This window comes from Schistocerca piceifrons, chromosome 3, assembly GCF_021461385.2.
Source record: "Schistocerca piceifrons isolate TAMUIC-IGC-003096 chromosome 3, iqSchPice1.1, whole genome shotgun sequence".
Lineage (NCBI taxonomy): Eukaryota > Metazoa > Arthropoda > Insecta > Orthoptera > Acrididae > Schistocerca > Schistocerca piceifrons.
This window is the reverse complement of record NC_060140.1, coordinates 295,756,469-295,777,378: the sequence shown is the minus strand read 5'-3', so window position 1 is coordinate 295,777,378 and position 20,910 is coordinate 295,756,469. Positions and strand designations below refer to the sequence as shown.

At 40.0% G+C, this 20,910-nt stretch overlaps 1 protein-coding gene across 1 annotated transcript in view; it reads right to left on the bottom strand.

Moving 5' to 3' along the window:
• Nucleotides 1-1,388: 1,388 nt before the first annotated feature.
• LOC124788236 overlaps nt 1,389-20,910 on the bottom strand; it is a 55,250-nt gene continuing 35,728 nt past the window's right edge. The window contains exon 3 of the mRNA XM_047255419.1: nt 1,389-3,524. Coding sequence (XP_047111375.1) covers nt 3,431-3,524 — 94 coding nt within the window. The 3' untranslated portion in view covers nt 1,389-3,430. The remainder of the gene's footprint in view (nt 3,525-20,910) is intronic.

Genomic DNA, 20,910 nt, shown 5'->3' with positions numbered 1-20,910 from the left:
CAGTAATGAAAATGACAGAATTGAAGTGCTGAAGAGAGTTGGTATAGATCCTGGTGTGATTACAACAAAAGTATTTTACACCGTCGACGAGAGCAGGGTCAAGAAAGCTAACAAATCAGTGTCTTACCTGCAAATACAGGCCAGGCAAATTCGAAGAGGAGAGAAGAGAAACCTGGGGGATGAGGAATATCAGTATGGAGAATTTTAAAATTGAGGTAAGCTTATTACATGTAGAAGCATGAAAGAAAATCTTTGAACCTCATTTTCTCTGTTTTACATTTTTTACATTATCAGAAGCCTTTTCTCAAAAAGTATATGCGCTAATGCTATGAAATTTCCAGGAACTGTTTACAACATGTTGCTGTCTCCCTGGAACTAAAAAATGCGAGATCCTGCAATTATATTCTGATTTTTAGACGACTGACTTAGAAAAAAAAGCTAATTTTGGATGTGCAAAATTGAAAATTCTGTACAATTTGTACCATAAATTAATAACTGTAGTTCAGTGGCCTTATAACCTTCTCAGGACACTACAATAAAATTTTCAGATTAATTGCATGACTAGAATTTGAGTTATGGCTTTTTATAAAAAAAGACAACAAAAAGAATTAAAAATTCAGATTTCTGGCAAAATATTAATCCTGTGTGTTTCATTATATTTTTCCGTCAAAACACAGCTCTTTTGCATTACACATGCAAAATTTTAGACTTATACGGCTGTAATGATTTTTTAAATAAATGTTTACATTTTCCGTTACATCCCCCCTTAATAATGTAACTCAAATGATTTCTACTGGCAATACTGCAGTACAATTCTGTAATAGTTCATAACATTCCATGGAGAGACAGAGCATATAAATAAAACTCTTGCTCCATTTTGTAGTAAATTAAATGTGGTTTTATAAAATATAATTATATCAAACGTACACCTCAAAAGTTTGAAAATAAATGTTTTTATGTCAATGATTTATTATTTCCTGTGCTTCAAAAATGCTGCCAATCATGCACAGATAATCCTAAACAGTGTAGTTATTTTTAGTTCAAAACTGTTAATGGTTAATTTTCCCATAGAAAAATAAGAACAATGTACCAGCGTAGGACCCGTAATGTGCTATATGGATGAAATGCTTCTGGGTACCTGTCTACAGCTTCATGGTAGACTCAGTCCTTACAATATTAGCACTAGTATTTAATTGAATCATATGACCAAAATTTTGACGTTCGGTGATCTTGTGCATAAACTACAAGCACTCAGAATATTTATAAGATTTCAATTAATTTCAACAGCAACCAAAATTCATCAGAAGAAAGATAAGACTTTGTAAGATATGCTTTATTACGTATAAATCATCATATGAAATGTATTTCCATTAAAAACACTCTGTAGAAAATGTAATCTTTCACCATGCACAAAAACAATATTTGTGATTCATTAATGTATAAATCTAAAACAATCAAACAAAAATATTAATTACCACTCAACCACATCAACTGATTATAACACACAATATTATTTTGCAAACACACTGAGATCAATTATTTTTTGATACAAAAAAAGCACCCTCTTTAAATTTAGATAAGTATGTAGCCTGAAAATACTTTTTGAAACTATTTACAATTAAGTCTTGTAGCATCTTAGAATTTCTTTATATTGTTGTCCATTCAGCAACATGCCAAACCAATAACATCACAAACTTATATGATTCATACAATGAGTTGATAAGTTATCCACCAGGTACTGTTTTCTCCATAATGAGCATGAATAATAAATTATACGGCATACAATCACCCATGAAAATTATAAAATAATCAAATGATTATACACTTAATCAACATGCACCAAATATTAAAAGATGTACTAACAACACTTTTAAACAATGGTTATGTCGAATTTATTGCAATTTCACTAGTTACAAGGGAGTTAGAGAGCCAGATCTATCTCTTCACAAAATTTCATAAAAATATGAATATGATGATGATTCAGTGATATATAAAACATCTTAAAGTTACATAACAATGCATAAATATAATCAATTTCATCTTTGGGGCTGCTGATCAAGAGTATCACGTTTCAAACAGTACACTAAATGTCTTGTAATTAAATATTTTTGTGTACTTCTTACAGCAAGTTAAGTACCAAAGACAATTCTTCATCCAGCAACTATCAGTGACATGTCTGGAACATATTTTATGACTAATGTCAATCGTCAGCAGTTGTGCTTTAGGACTGCACATTTTTGTTTGTGTTTATCTGCGGCCTTCTCTTATGTCAATCTATTTATTAGACAATTTTGTCTTAAATTTTGTCTATTTTCATGAATTATTATAACTTTCTATGTACCTTGTAAATTAAGTACAGCAGAGTCAAATAAAAGACTATTTGTATAACACATGATCTATTTGTATAACACATGATCTTCTAACTTCTTTTCTGACTGCCAGATACATAATTATGACATTATGGTGCCACATATTTATTAGATGATTATGCTGAAAATAAGTTCAGCAACTTAAAAGATTTTTGTTTAGACTTATAAAATATTAGTCATCAGTTCTATGATGATGAACTTTATGGCAGTCCTTTGAAAGCCAAGAACAATAGTTGCGAGTAAGTGTGATCCACAAAACACATGTGCAAGATGATTACTGCAGTCTTTCATTATGTATCGGTAACGATATACAGCTTTCTGAAATACATGTATCACAAAGCGTACAAACAGCCACATAAAATGAAATAAATTGCTATTCCTCCTTGAGGAAAGTTAATAAATATGTTCTGAAAATTTTTGGCACAGTTTACACTCCTTCAAGAACTTTTCTTGCATTATTTACTTTTTTCTTTTTTTTTTTAAGAAAAAGGGGAGTAAGAAAAGAAACAAAACATCGACCCTAAGAAACACCAGAGATTAAAAAAAGATAGCAACTATTCTTATAGAATTTCTATCATCATATAATACACAACACAACAAATACATTCAAATAATTGTAAAGCTAATCAAAGGAGAAACATTGAGAAAGATACATCAATTCACAAATGCTTCCTCTAATATTTTATGGCCATTTTGAAAGTGTGGCCACGACACAGCATGTTTTCAATGAAGTTTTAAAATACATGTTCCTTCAGAATACTGAATGCATAAAATACATTAAAATATGTTCCAAAAAAATATGAAATCAATTTGAAAACTAGTGTTAATAGCACTGCTGAATAACAAAACAAAAAATCTTTGTTCTTGAAAACAAACTGTAACAATAAGACAAATTTAAGCTTCAAATTTAATCAAATCACCTTTTTCCAGTTTGTTTAAAGCATGGGTTTGTATGTTTTATGAAGTAGATTAAGATGTGCCATGAAAAGGAGAGTTCCCTTGCATTACATTGTCTTCCAATTTCAGTTGTCTGATGAGATAAAACAGTTTTTATTGACACTTCACTGGTAAAGCAAAAGCAAAATTGTGAAAAATATGATGCCATTTGCAACAGCAGCAATATAGCAGGAGTGCCAACGCCTTCCTGAAGTTTTCCTGGAATATAAACACGTTACTGAAAAAATGCGTTATCTTAACATTCAATTATCACAATTCTATTTCAATTAAAACACTAATAAGCAAAGATAATAAGGCAAATGAATAAGAACATGTATCAATTATTTTGTATCAATGTCAAACTGTTCAAAATTAACTGGGAATAATTAGTTACCTGCAGGGACCACATTCACTAACATATCAATGCAACAATGTCCAATATTAATTGCAAACAACTAGTAACCTGCAGGGATCACATTCACTATATTATTTTATGATCAAGAAGATTTCAAAGGATTCACAACTAAAATACTAAGGAATCATTAAAGAGAAATGATCTCAATTTCCATTCAGTATTATTTCTACTGCCTGTCAGAACCCCCAATTTCTTGGTAAAACAGTCCAAGATTTTCTACAGCATGAGAATTCATTTCTTTCTGACATGACAAGCACTGGGTGAAGAATTCTGTTGGACATGTAAGGACAGAGCTCCAAGAGATGTTCAAACAGATGGGGTGATCACACACTGGTGTGATTAATGTGTAGTTTCACTCATCAAATGGTCGCATGACTGATTTTCTCAGTGTAAACTTAGCATTGTCTGTTCATGCCAAGGATTTCCAACAATTTTTCATTAAACCTTTTTTGGGATAAATGCTTAATTGAAAAAAGAAAAACCACACAGAATGGCACCTTGGACATTAGAAAAGTTAACAATCAAAATAAATGTCCTTTTCATCAAATAATACAAAGCCTGTTAAACAAGAAAAATGAGCTTCTCATATCACTGCAGGAAACGGAAAAATCTGAAGCTATTTGTAGTGACGTGTTTAGCACAACAGACCAGCATTTGAACAGATGCACCTGTGTGGATGTAAGTATCACATTATTGTGCAAGTAATACATGGAGACTATATTCACAAAAGTGGGGTGAAATATCAAACAACAGACCTAAATGAGTACAACAATGAACAACTCATTGACTGCTGCATTTCAGTAGACTTGGAAACATACAAGATACTAGTTCCGAAAGTGTGCAAGCACCCAATAAAAAAGGTTTTGCACTTTACCTGACAATTAGAGGGCGAATAAGATGTAGGATTTCTGCCTTCGGTTTGTTCCCCACAGTAAAACAGTCGACAAGAACAGCATGACATAGTGCGACACAAACTGGTAATTTATTTCTGAAATCATCTTCCTTTCATGAAATGATGCAAGTCCCAATATAAATGATTTGTCTTTCTATGACAGAAAAACAATGCATCCCCACGAACCAGGTTTAGCTGAGAATGGAAAACCAGTTTCACAGGATCATAAATGATGACAAAACTTATTCGACTAACAATGGGCAGAAGTTTATCATGAACTTCTAGTAAAAGATACTCAATTCTTTCCTGAAAATCAACAGCATGGATGTGGAAAAGCAATGGGAAACTACGACATCAAAAATCCATTTGGATATCCCATGGCAGTATCTTATAATGTAGAGGAAGCTGTGGCTGCAGAGACAAGGCTTGGCCTTTTGAAAGTAGTAGTATTTACGGGGAAAAAAATCTAAAGTGAGACCTGGACAATTAACATGAAGCACATTGAAAAATTACAAGCTCTAGAGATGGACTTTAGGAGAAGATCGGCAAGAATCTCCAGGAAAGAAAAGATAAGGAACACCTGGAGGAATATTTTGAGAATATAGTTTAAGAACGTTTATTGTTTGTATTGTAATTTCCAAGTAAATTATTATGTTGGAGATAAGCCTCTGTAATGAGGAAAAGCTCAAAATAATAATAAAATAAAAATCTAAAGTAACAGAAAATGCCTAACCTACCTTAAACCCAATGAAATATTTCTTTCTGTCCACCTTCAGGTGAGTGGACAACTACTGAAGAGCCGACGTGCATTCACAGTATGTGTGCCGAATCTTGCGTATGTGAAATGTGCTGGTGTCTTTCGGCGCATGCATCAGGTGATGATCTGTTCCACTAAGACTGCATAATTTTAATTACAGGATTCTGATTTTTATCCCGTTGAAAGCCATTGTCACGAATTATACAGTTTTTGTCAAGATGTATTTCCACTGATTCTTTGATTACTGAATCCCAAAAATTGGAAATTGGAGCTACAGTTTTTGTGCTATTGTATTCCACTGAGTGTCCCAAGGAAATACAGTGTTCTGCTACTGCTGATTTTAACGGTGGCAGAATATCAACAGGATCCAGCTACACATCCAAAAATTATTATAGAAGAATCTTGTAATGCATTTCAATCATTTGAACTTAGCAGAGGAAAATTTACCAGAGCATCACTTGGTGCAAAGATCAGCAGAAGGTGGAATTACAGAGTGCCTGTTGGAACAAACAGGCCAAGTCACTGACCACGATATGCTTACCATTTCAATGTCTCATCAGTGGTGTTTGACAGAGCTGTGTATTACATTTCTGAAGATCTTTGAAGAAATAACAAAAGTAAGTTCTGGTCAGCTTTGCATATCCAAAGTTGCATGTTGCGACACTAAATAAGATTTATTCGAGTCCAAAGAATATACAATGTGCCATACATGTGAGCCTTGCTGACAGCTGAATTGGAAAGTCGTTTTAGCTCCTTAAATAAAGACTCAAATTAATAGAGTGTAGCCTTTGTAGACCTGAGCTGAGCTACAGCTCAGGATACTTGAACACAGGATTCTGCAAAAGATCTACGATGCAGTTCACGATAACAATGGTTTCTGGTGATCTAGAACAAATGCTGGGTTGGACCACTTCATGCAAGGAGCTGATATTTTACGATTAGCAAAAGGTAAAAGAATAGCTCAGCTTGGACATTTCCTTAGAATGGATGACTACAAATATTTCTGAAGAAAACAGAGAGGAAGACCACGAAAGTGGTGTATAGACGATGTGGAAGAATATGTGTCCTCTGAGTCTTTCGTAGCGACACGTCTGAATACAATCTTCTTGGTTTTCAAGTCTTGTCAATTCAAATAAAATACTCGAGCTTTCGATGTCTATCTTTGTCATCATCGCCAGCAGTAAAAACCACTGGCCTCTGCGGCTAGTATTGTTTTCTGCTTATATAGGTGCAATTACAACCTCTGATACTATTCAGAGAGCGCTGAATGACGCACGCACGGAATGTGAGTTGAACAAGTCTTAGCAGCTCTGAACTGCTGCGTTACCAAGTGGTGTCAAGTGACACAACGGGCTGGTGCCACATTTGAAACTGTAGCTCCCGCCTCCCTACAAGCATCTAGTATCCATCTTTGCTTTCTTTCGATACCCGGTGTCCACCCTCATGCCCTATTAAGTGTGTACCACTTGTCTCTGTTAAAATTATTGCTTTTTATTTCAATATCAGGTGCCTCCTTTATAACAGAATCCCAATATGTTAGTGCATGAACCAAGACTCTTGTCTTTTCAAACTGTATTTTGTGTTCATTTTCCAGACAATCAGTTATGGCCGATTTGTCAAGCTCCCTCTGATTAATATGTCACTTGTGTTCAGTACAATCCTCTGCAACTTTGCGAACAGTTTGATCTATATAGATACTGCCGTATTCACAAGGAACACCACACACACTGGGCACACGAAGAACAATGTCGCCTTTAACAGAGCGCAGTCTATCTCGTATCTTGGGGATGGGCCGGAACACTGGTCTCAGTCCAATGTCTCTGCACTACACATCCTAACTTGCTGCTCGTTGCCCCACAGTATGGCATGAAAGCAGCTGGATTGGCATCTTCTGCTGATTAACAAGGCATCCTTTGTCAGTGGCACCTGAAAGAGTTCTTAATGTCTTTGTTGCTCCAACCGTTCTCTCTGAATGCATCTCAAATGCTGTAATTCAGACTGTACGTGGTCACCATCAGAAATAATCTTTGCTCTGTGTACAAGTGTGTTCAGAACCAATTTTTTGTGCACCAAAAGGTGAATACTATTAGCATTCACATATTGACCAGTTTTTTTAAAATTTATAATATGTGAAGTTGAGAACTTAAATATCAATCTGCCAAAGCAGAGGTGGCAAATGAAAATAATAATAGTATGACAGTCAAGAAACAAATGCAATCACAAGTGAGAATGACTATTATCTGAAAACAGTTCGAACCAATCGTGATCCTAAAAGAAGTCCATTTTATAAAATGTTAATAATTTATTGAAAATCTGGTATGTGCCAGGTAGTGACCTACTATTTAGTATGCAACTAGATAATAAAATTGGCCTGATTGTGGATAGTTTCCTGATATCAGTTACCTGCACTGGACAGGAGTGGTTAGGTACTCCATTAATTACGCTTTATTGTGTGACACAGCAGTGCACCCTGCTTGCTTTGAGTAGGATCTCTGGGTATATGCAGGTCTGAGAGGGTTCTATTGAGTATGAGTGGATGTTGAAATGGTGAAGTCGACATGCTGTGCCCTATGTTGAATAACAAGTGTACACACTGCTTGGATATTTGCAGGTTTGTAATTGACAATGGCTCCATAGTGCCCACTATCCTACAAAAGTGCCTTTTGACAAGTTTCACTCAGGATTCAGCAACTGATACTTCTTAGATTATTTGTTAGCACTTGCAGTTTTTCCTAAATTATTTGCCATTAATTGGTATTTTTAATCTTTGAATACTTTTATTGTTGACTCTACTAACAAGCAATGGGTGTGCTATCTAATTCCCAAGTGGATGCTATAATAAAACAGAATAAGAAGGGAAGCACAAGCACCTCACAAAAACCCAAGACCATGAGCAAAAGAGCAAAGTTTGGGTCAATTTTTATGTACTATATTATTCCTGGATTGATTCAGTGCTTGAAATGCACACACATGACATCATAAAAGTCATCATTGGGCAATAGGAATTTGGTTAGGCACTGAAGACAAGCATGTATCAATATAGAAGGAGCCCATGTCAAAAACAGATAAGACAGACACGGATAACATGTATAAATGCTATCTTAGATTTCATTTGCCTCCCCCTTCCCCCTTTCTAATTTTTCTCCTACCTCCCCCATGGTCTCGTTGCATATCATTAGAGACATGCATTTGTCTACAAATAATAATGACAGTAATTATTAATGATTTACTCTTTTTGCAGTTTTGTATCTATGCCACTGTACGTGCATGACTGTATAACGACAGCCAGTGTATAATACGTAGCATAAGACGTGCAGCTATTACAAACTTCATTGAACTAATCCACGAGGCTGTCATCACGGGAGCAACTTTCAGAGTAGTAGATGCCAAAGAACTTGTACCTCACCCTAAAACAGTTGCTTGAGCACTTCCCAACACTGCAGAAACTGCAAGAATGACTGTCCTTCCTTAAATTACTGCAGCAATCAGATAAGGCAGGTGTTCAGCCAGCACAGATACGTCAACAGATGATTTTAGAAAACCACATTACATTACAGTATTAGTTCATTACATTAGTGAGTTGTGGTCCCTTGTGAACAGAGTAAAGAGTTTCTACACCAGCTCAAGTCAGGAGAAGCTATATTACAAGAGCTGCTTCTACAATTTCCCTTTCTGAGAATACCCAAAGAAGACTTTTTGAAGCTAGTTTGGGGTGACTGACCAGGGGTCTAATATAGCAAGTGCCTTAAAAGAGTACGTAGGTCATATATTGCCCATATACTATGGACAAGTCTGATGCCACACATTTCATGCAGATTATTTGCTGGCAGAAAATTATTATAACTTGATTGAACAAACAACAATTTGCACAAATTTACTGCCATACATGAAATGTGCAGGACTGACATCAAAATTAAATAAGTTGCTGCAGCAGGAATGAAGTATGTTGGAATTAAAAAAGTAACCAGAGTGAGGCAGTCTTGTCTCAATTTGAACAGATTATAGAGACAGTGTAGCAAACCAACAATATTCTAAAAATAGATGGAATGGATAAGGACCTTCTCAGAATTCTTAGAACATTTTCTAAAATCCCTTCATCATGAAATAGACAAATTGCAACAGGAGAAATGTCCAATACCATATTGCCTCCTAAGTTACCCAAGAATAATTAAACACTTGTCTGGCACTCTCAGTGGTATGGAAGAGTATGAAATAATGACAAAACTGGCAATGAGGGCTTTGCAGTACACACATCAGAAAATTAATCTTGAAATTAATCGGAAGATCACTATGTTCCTCATTATTCATTTCAGAAATATGAGCATGCTTTCCTCTCCAGCAAAGATGGAAGAAGTACGATCACCTACTAGAGATCTCTGCAGGAGAACTCACAAAATGCAAATGAAAAGCATCATCTGGATGAGGGAAGGAGCAGAGATTCAAGAGGCTCAGAAATGATTACAAGGCTTGGCATCACGATGTTAATGATGCACAAAGTTACGGTGATGTGTCTCTGTATCAAGTAATTACAGACTTTCAACAAAGACTGACTACTTGACTGGTGGAAATAAAAATCCCCAACATTCTCACAACTATCACAAATAGCAAAATATATTTTTGTTCTTGCTCCTATTAGTGGTGAATATGAGAGGACATTTAGTATGGCAGTTAACACTATTTACAAAAGAATATCAGAAATAAACTGTCAACATGTTGATAATCTTTTGTTCCATAACAATTATTATAAACATCCAGAGAACTGATTTCATGCTAATGATAAATTTTAATTTAACAAATGCATCAATAGAAAAAAAATATTAAATGCACACTGTTACATCACAGCTTTCTTGGTATTGGTTACACCTATACATATAACAAAAATTGCAAAAATGCAGGGTTGTTTTGATTTAAAAATATGCCCTATGTAAACACATATGAATTTGTTTATCTTTACTCTCTGTACATCATGCTGAAATTTGCTCATATTTGCTTTAGGGTATTTTTATTTATTTGTTCATAATTCATAAATATTACATATGTTTCTAATGTCATTCTAAATGACTTGCAACCTATCTTGTGACTAGAGGGAAATTAGCACAATCACAAAATAATATGGGTCTGAGTCGGGTATCGGGTGTGAAATCGAGCAGATATGGACTGGTATACGCTTTCGGGTACAAACTCAACTATGCTGGCCAAAGACCCAACTGAAATCTCCCAGTACCCCACCATACATACCTGTTGCAAATATCTACAAGATATTCGTTTCATTTTTAGGCTATATTACTTTTTGCCCAACTTCACTTATAAATTTTCTTCTTTCATCAGTTAAATTCAATATCTTGAGCGTTACCCACATATTTCTATTGGGACTTGAATTTTTTATTCACTGCTATCTTAACCAAAAGATGCTCCATAGATGCAGAAAAAAAAAACAGATTTTCATCTCTCAGAGGAACCCATTCATCTTCTATTGTCTGCTTTCCCCCCCTTTTCAGTCAATTCCTGCCTAATGATACATTCAAAACTCTCAACAATCTCTGGCCCTTTCAATATGTCCAGATCCCACCTCCTTAATTTCCTATCTTTCCGCAATTCCTTCAGTTTTAATCTGCACCTTCACAATCGATAAATTATGGTCAAAGCTCACAACTGGAAATATTTGCATTTTAAAATCTGATATAAAAATCTCTCTCTTACTGTAATACAATCCATCTGAAATCTTGCAGTAAACAGGTCTCTTCAATCTATAGAACCTTCTTTCAGGATTCTCACATCAAGTACTAGTAATGGTTATATTGTGCCCTTTGCAAAATTCTACCAGGCATCTTTCCTTTCACTCTGTTTTCCCAGTCTGTTTTCATGTACTATTTTTCCTTCTATTGATTTCTAATGCACATTGTAATTAAATGTTCATCTACCTTAATAATCTGAATAATTTCTGTTACCTCATCCCTTCACCATCTCCAGAGCTAGAAGGCACACAATCTCGTGCTAAGGCGTTGGCATTGTGCCTATCTTGGCTATGGTAATGCATTCACTACACAGTGCATAGTTGTTGTTGTTGTGGTCTTCGGTCCTGAGACTGGTTTGATGCAGCTCTCCATGCTAATCTATCCTGTGCAAGCTTCTTCATCTCCCAGTACCTACTGCAACCTAAATCTTTCTGAATCTGCTTGGTGTATTCATCTCTTGGTCTCCCTCTACGATTTTTACCCTCCACGCTGCCCTCCAATGCTAAATTTGTGATCCCTTGATGCCTCAGAACATGTCCTATCAATCGATCCCTACATCTAGTCAAGTTGTGCCACAAACTTCTCCTCTCCCCAATCCTATTCAATACCTCCTCATTAGTTACGTGATCTACCCATCTAATCTTCAGCATTCTCCTGTAGCACCACATTTCGAAAGCTTCTATTCTCTTCCTTTCCAAACTATTTATCGTCCATGTTTCACCTCCATACATGGTTACGCTTCATACAAATACTTTCAGAAATGACTTCCTCACACTTAAATCTATACTCGATGTTAACAAATTTCTCTTCTTCAGAAACGCTTTCCTTGCCATTGCCAGTCTACATTTTATATCCTCTCTACTTTGACCATCTTCAGTTATTTTGCTCCCCAAATAGCAAAACTCCATTACTACTTTAAGTGTCTCATTTCCTAATCTAATTCCCTCAGCATCACCCGACTTAATTCGACTACATTCCATTATCTTCGTTTTGCTTTTGTTGATGTTCATCTTATATCCTCCTTTCAAGACGCTATCCATTCCGTTCAACTGCTCTTCCAAGTCCTTTGCTGTCTCTGACAGAATTACAATGTCATCAGTAAACCTTAAGGTTTTTATTTCTTCTCCATGGATTTTAATACCTACTCCGAATTTTTCTTTTGTTTCCTTCACTGCTTGCTCAATATGCAGATTGAATAACATCAGGGAGAGGCTACAACCCTGTCTCACTCCCTTCCCAACCACTGCTTCCCTTTCATGCCCCTCAACTATTATAACTGCCATTTGGTTTCTGTACAAATTGTAAATAGCCTTTTGTTCCCTGTATTTTACCCCTGCCACCTTCAGAATCTGAAAGAGAGTATTCCAGTCAACATTGTCAAAAGCTTTCTCTAAGTCTACAAATGCTAGAAACGTAGGTTTGCCTTTTCTTAATTTAGCTTCCAAGATAAGTCGTAGGGTCAGTATTGCCTCACGTCTTCCAATATTTCTACGGAATCCAAACTGATCTTCCCAGAGGTCAGCTTCTACTAGTTTTTCCATTCATCTGAAAAGAATTTGTGTTAGTATTTTGCAGCCGTGACTTGCATAGTAGCTTACTCAATTTCTATTTTCTTATTTATTGTTAGACTTACTCCTGCATTCCACTGTTATCTCACTGAAATGCAGCAACTCTTCTATCTACGATGCTACTTCAGCTAAAGTACTGAAACCTTATGTTAATTTGATATTGTCCTCCTAAATTGCCTTTGCAATAAGTCAAGCTACATTTCATCAATGTCTGAAATATGCAATAGTAATACTCTTTGTCAAGGTGTTGATAAACAAGTGACCTCTAATTATAGCCCTATTTCCCTCTTCCCCAAGTTTACAAAAAATCTGAAGAAGGTAACTTCATCCACATCTGACCCCCCCTCCACCAACATCGCAGAGTAAATGAAGCCTTCTACCTTCTAGCAGGGAGGTTCGTAATACTAAAAGTGAGAAGGCTGAAACGTAATAGACATCAATTGGACAACCTTTAATGAAAAAGGAAAGAGCTATAATCAGGTGAGTGTCTCAAGGGGATCTGCAAACGATGAATACCCTCCGCAGCCATATCACAACCATCCTATCTTAAATATGCTACAATCAAAGTGTTAAAGACAGAATGCTTCCCCTAAAACAAAAAATATGATTCAGCAGAAAAAAAGAGGCTAACCACATCTAAAAGCAATTCAAACAGAGTAAAAGAGGTGTCACGAAGACAGCTGGCAAACAAGGTAGTGTTCTCTAGACTCAGCAAGTGGTAGGAGATGCCTCGACTTCAAACTCCCCCCCCCCCCCTTCCCACCATCCTGAAAGTAGTTTGACATGTTGTATCTGAGAATAAACACTGAGAACTGTGAAAACTGAGAACAAGTTCAACTGACTGTGACACATCCACCGATATTAGAAGCACAGAATCTGGATTACAACAATTAGCATAGAGAGCCAGAAGCATGGAGCATTCCACCAGGATGTAGCTGCCACAACCACAATGGGGGAGGGGTGTGTGTGTTTTGTTAGATGACACAGGATGGTGAATTGCTTCTGAGAGGAACACGAGGAGTAGTGCCGTGAAGCAGTGGTCTCCTTCATAGTGAGGAGTTTATGAGAGGGGCAGTTATTGTTCCATTTTTCCTTTTCTGAGTGAGGAGAGGCCTTATTTGCACTAATCAAAGAAGGGGGGGGGGGGAGGAATACTGAGAGCATGGTCTAAAGCAGGCTAGGCAGAGGTCCCTTCAGAGGGTCTAAAGGCGCATTCCAACTGTTTATCCCACCCGAAAAACAGTGGGTGAATGCCTCTTGTATGCAAAAAGGAATCCATCAATTGAATGAATGGTAAACTGTCAGATGGCGATTGCATAAGTGATCAAGAGTTGGTACCATCAAAATCGAAGAGGGAAGATGCTTACTCCGGCAAGGTGACTGCCTACAGGATTAGTCTGGAAAATACCAGCGCCCAATCTTACTCTATGATGATGAATTGGGTCCAATAATTTCACAGCTGATGGAGTCACTTAGCCATAACCCTGAAACCATAGCCAAATCAGGACAAGAACAGGGCCTTGTAAACATGGAGGATAGTACATGCCCCAGAAAGTGTGGGCATGGGAGCAGACAGTGTTAGGCTTTCACTTGAAGCTAGTCTTTAGTTGACAAATATGGGGCAACCATGTCAGCTTTTTATCAATGAGGAAACGCAAAAATTGGGACTGCAAAACAATGTCCAAGTGTTGAGTACCCAAGTAGACAAGTAGATTACTGGGTGATGATTGATCGTGGTACAATGATAGAAGAGCATGAACTGGAAGCTATGTGTAAGTGTCCAAGCGAAGGCCCTTGAGAAGTGCAAAAGCTATTGATACACAGTGTGGGGGTGAACAGTGGTTCAAAGGTCACTAGCTCATTGATGGCAATGGGGAAGACGATAACAGTCAACTTCGAGCCCTGCAGGGCAATGTTCTCTTGGGCCCTTGGAAAGCTGAGTGATGTGCCAAATATAACTGGAAACAAGTGATCAGATAAAAACTGACGAATAAAAACAGTATGGAGTTTCAAAAGGGTAAGTCAAATGTGGTGCCATCAAGTGGCATCATATGCCTTACATAAGTAAAAAAAGACTGCAATGTGGTGTTGATATCTACAAAAAGCCTGTAGACTTCTGATTCCAACCTAACCAGATGTTCAACTGTGGATTATTCCTTCAGGAAACCATACTTACAGGGGACAAAAGGCCCTGTGATTCAGGAACCCAGTGCAACTGTAGGGCTACCATCCTTTCAAGCAGTTCGCAGAGCATGTTGGTGAGGCAAATACACCAGTAGCTGTTGATGGATGTGGGGGGTTTTGCCTGGTTTAACAATTGCAATGATGTCACTATTTCATCACTGCGAAAGGAAAACACCTTCTAGCCAAATATGAAACAAGACCCTGAGTAGATGGAGTCTCTGAGTAATAGTAAGATGTTATATCATCTGACCCGCATCAGGGCCTGGTCTCGTATCATGTGACAAGACAAGAGCTTGAAGCAGTTTCCAATCAGTGGAAGGTTCATTATATTGCCGCAGAAGAAGTTGAGTAGCACCGTGGTGTAGTGGTTTCGATACTAAATAGCATGGAGGGTCGTGAGTCCAAAACTCACCTGGACTGTACAATTTCTATATTCGGTTCGAGTTCATTCTAGAAATATCCACAAATGTCAAGAATCATTCTACTGGAATGTTCTGTAGCCGTATATATACTGTATGTGTTCTGGCCGGAGGCAGTTCGCTCCATGCTCTTGTATGTGCAAGTGCTCAATAAACCTTAATTACGTGAAGTTCGTGTTCGTCATTCATCTAATTACATCTTCTTCTACATGACATTATTCTGGTGGAGACGCTGGGTACTGGAACTTGTGATAGCGCACATTATCAGCGACACAGTGGCTTCCATCAGGCCACTCCAAGAGTTGTTAAAAACTGATGCTAAATTTATCCGGGATGGTGCTCAACCACTTTCTTTCAATGTTCTGTGAAAAGCTCTGACGACTGACCCCATACTTGATCTGTATGATGAGAGAACACCTACAGAACTACACACAGATGCCAGTGGGTATGGGATCGGTGCTGTTCTGGTGCAAATTTCGGATGGAAAGGAGAAGGTTATAGCCTATGCTTCTGTGACACTTACAAAAGCCAAGAGAAACTACTCAACTACAGACAGAGAATGTCTTGCTTTGATCTGGGCCATGTGCAAATTTCGACAGTATCTCTATGGAAGGTCATTCACAGTTGTTGCACACCATCATTCACTTTGTCGGTTGACAGGTCTTAAGGATCCAAAAATGACAACTTGGCAGGTGGGTACTATGTCTTCAAGAGTATGATATGACCATAGTGTGCAAAAGTGGAAGAAAACACCAAGATTCTGACTGTCTCTGAAGAAACCCTGTGCAAGACCATCAAGACTTTGATGAAGATAGTGACTGTCTCACTGCACTCCAGGGTCTCTCTCCTGAGCAGAAGATATCTCAAATTATGCTTGCCTTAAAGCAGTCAGAGGGTGTGAAAGGACGGTTTAGGGTAGTTAATGTATTACTTTGCACGAAAAACTCTGATCCGTTCGGACAGGGGTGGCTGCCAGTGATTCCTAAACACATGTGCTTAGATGTTATACAGAAATTCCATGACACACCTGAGGCTGGACATTTAGGATTTATTAAGACATACACTCCTGGAAATGGAAAAAAGAACACATTGACACCGGTGTGTCAGACCCACCATACTTGCTCCGGACACTGCGAGAGGGCTGTACAAGCAATGATCACACGCACGGCACAGCGGACACACCAGGAACCGCGGTGTTGGCCGTCGAATGGCGCTACCTGCGCAGCATTTGTGCACCGCCGCCGTCAGTGTCAGCCAGTTTGCCGTGGCATACGGAGCTCCATCGCAGTCTTTAACACTGGTAGCATGCCGCGACAGCGTGGACGTGAACCGTATGTGCAGTTGACGGACTTTGAGCGAGGGCATATAGTGGGCATGCGGGAGGCCGAGTGGACGTACCGCCGAATTGCTCAACACGTGGGGCGTGAGGTCTCCACAGTACATCGATGTTGTCGCCAGTGGTCGGCGGAAGGTGCACGTGCCCGTCAACCTGGGACCGGACCGCAGCGACGCACGGATGCACGCCAAGACCGTAGGATCCTACGCAGTGCCGTAGGGGACCACACCGCCACTTCCCAGCAAATTAGGGACACTGTTGCTCCTGGGGTATCGGCGAGGACCATTCGCAACCGTCTCCATGAAGCTGGGCTACGGTCCCGCACACCGTTAGGCCGTCTTCCGCTCACGCCCCAACATCGTGCAGCCCGCCTCCAGTGGTGTCGCGACAGGCGTGAATGGAGGGACGAATGGAGACGTGTCGTGTTCAGCGATGAGAGTCGCTTCTGCCTTGGTGCCAATGATGGTCGTATGCGTGTTTGGCGCCGTGCAGGTGAGCGCCACCATCAGGACTGCATACGACCGAGGCACACAGGGCCAACACCCTGCATCATGGTGTGGGGAGCGATCTCCTACACTGGCCGTAAACCACTGGTGATCGTCGAGTGGACACTGAATAGTGCACGGTACATCCAAACCGTCATCGAACCCATCGTTCTACCATTCCTAGACCGGCAAGGGAACTTGCTGTTCCAACAGGACAATGCACGTCCGCATGTATCCCGTGCCACCCAACGTGCTCTAGAAGGTGTAAGTCAACTACCCTGGCCAGCAAGATCTCCGGATCTGTCCCCCATTGAGCATGTTTGGGACTGGATGAAGCGTCGTCTCACGCGGTCTGCACGTCCAGCACGAACGCTGGCCCAACTGAGGTGCCAGGTGGAAATGGCATGGCAAGCCGTTCCACAGGACTACATCCAGCATCTCTACGATCATCTCCATGGGAGAATAGCAGCCTGCATTGCTGCGAAAGGTGGATATACACTGTACTAGTGCCGACATTGTGCATGCTCTGTTGCCTGTGTCTATGTGCCTGTGGCTCTGTCAGTGTGATCATGTGATGTATCTGACCCCAGGAATGTGTCAATAAAGTTTTCCCTTCCTGGGACAATGAATTCACGGTGTTCTTATTTCAATTTCCAGGAGTGTATGACAGAATCCACATGAGATTTTTTTGGCCAGGTTTATTTAGGAGTGTCGGTCACTATGTGTCGCACTGTCGTGAGTGCCAGAGGAGAAAGGCAGTTCCTGAGAAACCACCTGGCCAACTCATACCAATTCTACCAGCCGAAACACCTTTCCAATGTGTTGGGATTGACCTCCTCGGACCATTTCCAATGTCTGCTAGTGGCAATAGATGGATTATTGTTTAAACTGATTATCTGACACACTATGCCATTACAAAAGCCGTGAAAACAGCCGAAGCATCCGAGGTAGCCAAATTCATCGTGGAAGATATTGTATTAAAACACGGTACCCCCAAGGTCGTTAATTAGGGATCGAGGGAAAGTTTTTCAATCGCATCCTGTGACAGAGATAAACTGTCAGTGCAACATTACTCATCACATGATGACTGCCTACCATCCGCAAACTAATGGGCTTACTGAATGCATTAATAAGATCTTGGCTGACATGCTATCAATGTTCGTCAATGTTGAGCAGAGCAACTGGGATGAGGTGCTACCTTTCGTGACGTTTGCCTACAGCACTGTCAAACAAGACGCCACATGATTTACGCCATTTTTCCTGGTGCATGGACGTGAAGCGACTATGACAATGGACACTGTGTTTCTGTTACATGCTGACGACGTGCATGACTACTACATCGGCCAGGTGTTAACCAGAGCAGAGGAAGCTCGGCAGTTAGCTCGACTCCACACGCTGCAGGCTCAAGAAAACGATTGCCGAAGGTATGATGCAAGCCACCACCCTATTGTGTATCAGCCTGGTGACCTCGTCCGGATCTTCACTCCTGATCGCAAGGTTGGTCTCTCTGAGAAGCTCCTCAGGCACTACTTTGGACCTTATAAGGTTGTAAGACAGTTGTCTGATGTTACTTATGAAGTTGAAGATTTCGACTCCGACACAAGATGACGAAAGATCGTGAGGTAGGGTCCACGTCCTTCGAATGAAGCCCTATAAGGACCCTGCAACCCAGGATAAATTTGACGCTCCAATGACAGGCAACAAGTGGAAAGGTGACGAAGAGCATAGCGGCAAAAGAAGTTCTAAGAAGATCACCACCAGGGCGAGAATCAGTCATCGGGAGTCGGAGTATGCAGGACCGATGATGCGTTCCTGGACTAGGAGGATGTAGCATCGAGACGCTGTTCTCTTAAGGAAGGAGCAATGTCGCAGAAGAAGTTGAGTAGCACCATGGTGTGGTTATGATACTAACCTATTGCATGGAGGGTCGTGAGTTCAAAACTCACCTGGAATGTACAGTTTCTATATTCAGTTCGAGTACATTCTAGACATATCCACAAATGTCAAGAATCATTCTACTGGAATGTTCTGTAGCTGTATATATACAGTATGTGTTCTGGCCGGAGGCAGTTCGCTCCGCGTTTTTGTATGTGCAAGTGCTAAATAAACATTCGTTAAGTGAAGTTAAGTGTTTGTCATTCATGTAATTACACTTTCTTCTAGATGACAGTATAATTCTAATAGAAATTCCTGGATGGGACAATACATAAAGTAAGAGAAAGGCAACCACTCATCTACAGTGAACTGATGTGTGGAGCACAGAACCATGTAACAGGAAACACTATTCACGCTAGCTTTCAAGCTCTTGCTCTTTTTCTGGTAAAAGTGGCCATGGGAGTGTGTTGGTTGGTTTAAAAGAGGGGGAAAGGGCCCAAACTACGAGGTCATTAGTCCCTTGTTCCGAATAAAACAATGCCACAAGTGTGAATAAAACAAACGAGAGTGACAACTTAAAACGTAATGAAAGGAAAAATCACAAGAACGATGAAGGGCAACAAACAAGTAAATGGACAAAAGGGGACAAGAAAAGCACAGAAATGCAAGAAACTGAATGAAGAGATTAAAACAAGAAAGCAGATTACCATGGCTGGCTGACCATGAGAATAAAAAAGAAGCCAGCCACTCTTCAACACATTAAAACCTCCACCATAGAACCCACTCTCATGAATAAAACGTAAAACTAAATCAGCCGATGAGGCATTGTCAGATAAAATTAGCGACAATGAGTCCGGTAATCAAGATTTCATCACTGGGCAGTCAGTGTGGGACAGTGCACTAGAATATGGGCCACTGTCAACCAGGCGCCACACCAGCACTCAGGCAGGTCTTCACGGCACAGAAGGAAACCATGGGTCGCCAAAGCATGGCCAATGCGGAGCTGGCAGAGGACAACTGATTCTCTGCAAGAGGCCTGCATGGAAGTCTTCCACACATTCATAGTATCCTTAATGACACGTAGTTTGTTGTGTGTACTGTTATGCCACTCTGTCTCCCAAAGCCGAAAAACCCTATGGGGTAAGTGAGAACGCAGGTCAGGTTCAGAGATGCCCATCTCCAGAAGCGGTTTCTGCATAGCCTGTTTGGCCAGCCTGTCAGCAAGTTCATTGGCTGGGATGCCAACGTGTCCTGGGATCCACATAAACACCACTGAACGATGGGACCAGTCCAGGGAATAGATGGACTCCTGGATGGACGCTACCAAAGGTTGGCGAGCGTAGCACTGGTCGATAGATTGTAGGCTGCTCAAGGAGACAGTACACAGAAGAAACGATTCCTCGGGGCATGAACGGATATACTGAAGTGCACGAGAGATGGCCACCAGCTCTGCAGTCAATACACTGCAGCCACTAGGCAAGGAATGCTGTTCAAAATGGCCTCTGTGGACACGGAACATTCAATGTGGCAGTTTATGCCTCAGGGTCACCTGCTGCTACCAACTAAACCTGGGAAGGGAGTGACCCAAGGGACCCCTTTCTAGTGAAAGGAGTGAAAGGAGCCGAAGAAGCTGGCTCAGAAGTGGGTACTGAAATCCCCGATGGTTGGGGGGTGGGGGTGGGGGGTGGGGGGAAAGGAGGGGGGGCTGTTGCTCCCGAAGTAGGTGGTGTGGGAGCAACAGGAAGGGAAGTGCCCCCTACCATCAAGGGGGCAGGTGTAGTCTCTCGGTTCTGAGAGGCGACAGGAATTCGAGGAACTGATGGGGTGAGAACTGTTCTCGTAGCGGCCGCGTATGAGGAGGTCATAGCCACAGGATGTAGGCACTCAAATTTCCTCTTAGCCTCAGTGTAGGTCAGTCAGTCCAGGTCGTATATTCCAT